This window comes from Salmo salar, chromosome 16 (genome assembly GCF_965601325.2).
Source record: "Salmo salar chromosome 16, fSalSal1, whole genome shotgun sequence".
Lineage (NCBI taxonomy): Eukaryota > Metazoa > Chordata > Actinopteri > Salmoniformes > Salmonidae > Salmo > Salmo salar.
This window is the reverse complement of record NC_138306.1, coordinates 33,533,589-33,537,672: the sequence shown is the minus strand read 5'-3', so window position 1 is coordinate 33,537,672 and position 4,084 is coordinate 33,533,589. Positions and strand designations below refer to the sequence as shown.

At 42.7% G+C, this 4,084-nt stretch overlaps 1 protein-coding gene across 1 annotated transcript; it reads right to left on the bottom strand.

The window, feature by feature from the left end:
- Nucleotides 1–2,436: 2,436 nt before the first annotated feature.
- Nucleotides 2,437–3,594, bottom strand: LOC100196565 (splicing factor 3b, subunit 3). The gene is given in 1 exon segment (NM_001141594.2): nt 2,437–3,594. A coding segment is annotated over 1 exon segment (324 nt). The 5' UTR covers nt 2,947–3,594; the 3' UTR covers nt 2,437–2,622.
- Between the last annotated feature and the right edge of the window lie 490 nt (nt 3,595–4,084).

Genomic DNA, 4,084 nt, shown 5'->3' with positions numbered 1-4,084 from the left:
TACTGAAGAGAGGCTTTTGTCTGGCCATTCTACCGTAAAGGCCTGATTGTTAGAGTGCTGCAGAGATGGTTGTCCTTCTGGAAGGTTCTCCCATCTCCACAGAAGAACTCTGGAGTTGTGTCAGGGTGACCAAATTCCTCAATTTAAGAATGGCGGTCACTGTGTTCTTGGGAACCTTCAATGTTGCAGATATGTTTTGGTACCCTTCCCCAGATGTGCCTCGACACAATCCTGTCTTGGAGCTCTACGGACAAGTCCTTCGACTTCATGGCTGGGTTTTTTCTCTGACATGCACTGTCAACTGTGGGACATTATATAGACAGGTGTGCACCTTTCCAAATCATGTCCAATCAACTGAATTTACCACAGGTGGACTGCAATCAAGTTGCTCAGTTGGTAGAGCATGGTGTTTGCAACGCCAGGGTTGTGGGTTCGATTCCCACGGGGGGCCAGTACAAAAAAAATAAATGCATGAAATGTATGTATTCACTACTGTAAGTCGCTCTGGATAAGAGTGTCTGCTAAATGACTAAAATGTAAATGTAAAATGTAGAAACATCTCAAGGATGATCGATGGAAACACGATGCACCCGAGTTCAATTTCAAGTCTCATAGCAAAGGGTCTGAATACTTATGTAAATACGGTATCTATTTTTATTTTTAATAAATGTGCAAAAAAATTTAAACTGTTTGCTTTGTCATTATGGGGTATTATGTGTAGATTGGTGAGGGAAAATGTTTTAATTAATACATTTTAGAACAAGGCTGTAACATAACAAAATGTGGAAAAAGTCAAGGGCTCTGAATACTTTCCGAATGCACCGTATGAGTACAACTTCATGAGCTGGATTGCTCGTGTTTGCAATTTGTTTATTTTTCGTTTGCACTCATTAGCATATTTAGCTAGCAGCCTCCATGGAAATGTGCTAATGTGTTAGCATTCTGGTAACAGATGCTTAATGGTCTATTTTGTGTTTTTATGACGATATGAAAATCTGGAAACTGCCCAACCCTAGTTGCTAATATGACTAGGACTGTTCCTTTGGCTTCTGGACAACAAAATAAAGTTTATATGAAACCAAATAGAACAGGAGAGAAATGCTGGTTAATGGCATGAGGAAGTCTTGATAAAATAATTGACTCAACATTTATGGCTAGATTTTCGCAAGGCTACTTTGAAGCAAGACATGCCTCATTATTTGACATCAAGTAAAAGGTTTAGCTTTCAAACAATTACTGCCTCAAGCTCACATTTTAACTGTGGCCATCAAAGTTCAACATGCAATCGCATTTAGAATTGTTATTTGTTGCTCAATGACTGGGCTTACAGAAGCACGTTTCACTCCAGTACATGCTTTTTGACGAGCTCTCGCACTATTCAGCGCCTCAAACTAGGCTCTAAATTCAATAAATAAGATGCATGACGACTAACAACAATACACACGCCAATTTAATTCCACACAATCATTCAAATTAACCTAGAGCGCGATAAGCACGACCAGTCAAATGTATTTTCGGCAGCTAACCGATTAACATACCTGGTTTACACTGTAGAGTTAAAAACAATCCAGGCTTAGAAGGCACTAACAGAACAGCTACAACAGTGCGCTTGTTTGTGTTGAAATCAGAAGCTCTCTTCAGTGCATAGTCAGGGAAGAGACATGATAATCACATCAACCCAACTTTTCTGTAGAGATTCTTTCTCTCTATAGTGGCACTTTGGCCATTTCCCAGCCAGTGGGTGTGCAGTCATCCAAACAATATGAGGACTAATCTTCACCCCAGCAGGAAGAAGAGAAAAGCAATGCGCAAGGGCAGACCTCATCAGTAGAACAGAAGAGGGAAGGCTGCAAACAACTCATAACCTGGCTCTGACCACCCTCTACTGGAAATAATAAGTAGCTACCTGTGATGAGGAAGTTGCCGTGCTCCTCCAGGGCCTCGCTGTACTTGCGCACCACGTGGTTCAGACCGAGCTCCAGCTCATAGAAGGTCAGTGTCTGGTGGGTGTTGGATGCAGCCTCTCCAGTGGGGTCATTGTCAGCTTCCTGGAAGGAGGCAGAAGTAATAGGTCACATACTGTGGGTCAGTGGAAACAAACAGGATGAGGATTTACAGGACAGCTGAAGTAGCAGAGCAGCTGTGTTGGGATCAGAGGTGTTTAAGCTCTCTCCAGTGGTTTGTCAGAGAAGAGACATGAAGACTCATCATTTCAACAACACTTGGGTGGGTAGATAGCGAATAAAGTAGCAGCACATCTGAGCCTGTGTAAAGAAGTCCAAGTAGGTGGAACGTAACAAGAGTGCATGAGCCAATTCACATATCATAGGGGTCAGTGCTGGGCTCTCACCTCATAGTCCATCTCTAGACAGGCGAACATTGGGTTCTCAAAGCCCACGTCCACTCCTACCACGTGGTACACCAGCGTGTTGGCCTTGTGAGCCTCCAGGGGAGAGGAGATGGTGAGACGTGCTGCTGCATCTCTGTTCAGGATGTACACCAGCTTCTGCTTCTCAATGGCACCTGGAAACACAGAGGTAATCAGTAAACTACAACACCTGGAAACAGAGGTAATCAGTAAACTACAACTCTGAGATGAAAACCGTTCATTGCAATAGGGGATTATCCCATCAAGTCACAGATGTCAACAACAACAAAATTACCGTTACCAACTCTTTCCAAAACAATCTCCCTCTCAGTTCCCTGAGCTGATTTACCTATCATGACTGCCCTGCCCTTGGGGTCGACGGCAAGGAACTGTCCAGGGACGATGCGACGACAGCCACTCTTGCCAAAGGTCTCCTGGTGGATCTTCTCAAACATGTTCTTGGAGGGGTGGTACTCCAGGATCAATATGCGGCCTGAGTCACTGCCCACCACAATGTAGTCTAGGCATGAAAAGCACAAATGTCTCGAGATTTCAAAATCAGAGCTTTTTAACCACATACATAGAAAATATGAATCTACATTACACACAGCAACTACTCTTCTGGCACCAAGATTGAGTCATATCTATATACCAAAATGCAATCTCAGGTGTACAGGCAGAGACACATAACACACACCTTTAGTTCCTCCAGTCAGCCTGAAGGCCATAAGGGAGCGGATAATGCCAAACACCTCCATGGTGAGCAGGGTGTTAATCTTCCCTTTGTTGGCATCTGGACGCAGGAGCTCAATGATCTTCCCCGTGGAAACAACTATCTCCTGCATCTTGGTTCCTGCAAGGCAAGTCAATAAATATTCCTAAAAATGATCATAGGTGACATCAATTTTATACAGTATATACTCGGGGTGAAAGTAGATTTCTTCCTGGTATGGGACCTCTTCAGTGTGCACACGCTTGCACTTTTGTTTCATTCTAAACATAGTATTACATATAGAATCAATACTAATTTAATAGGGTCTCTGTGGGCCTATTAGTAAATATTAGTCATTTAATGAAACATGTATTACCTTTAAATGTGGCATTACCAAAACCAGTTATGATGATGTTCTCATCTGATTGTCAAACAATCATTTCAAAAGGCACCTGTAAGCCTGGCTACCTACACACTTTTGTACACTAAAATAATTCCAGCATCCATACAGTGCACTGTGCACCTACCATTTTAGAAATGCAAAGACATCTCTTACAATACACCAAAAAGTTTCATGAATTACATTCAGTGATGGCCATTCATCAAGCACACACATGCAACCTGAATTGATGCATCAACTGCACATTCAAGTCCATTCGCTCATTTTCCAGTTTCCATTTTCCAGTTCTTGGCATATTTGTTTTAATTACTGTGATAGGCTCATGTTCAACTGGTATGGTGTAGCTACACTATTTATTTTGCCGTTACTCTGTTTCGGCTAACTTTCACCCCATACATACACACACTCAGGGATGAGCAAGCACAAGAGGGGATGTTACACTACATGACCAAAAGTATGTGGACACCTGCTCATTAATATGAATTTGGTCCCCCTTTGCTGCAATAACAGCCTCCACTCTTCTGGGAAGGCTTTCCACTAGATGTTAGAACATTGCTGCAGGGACTTTCTTCCATTCAGCCACAAGAGCATTAGTGAGGTCGGG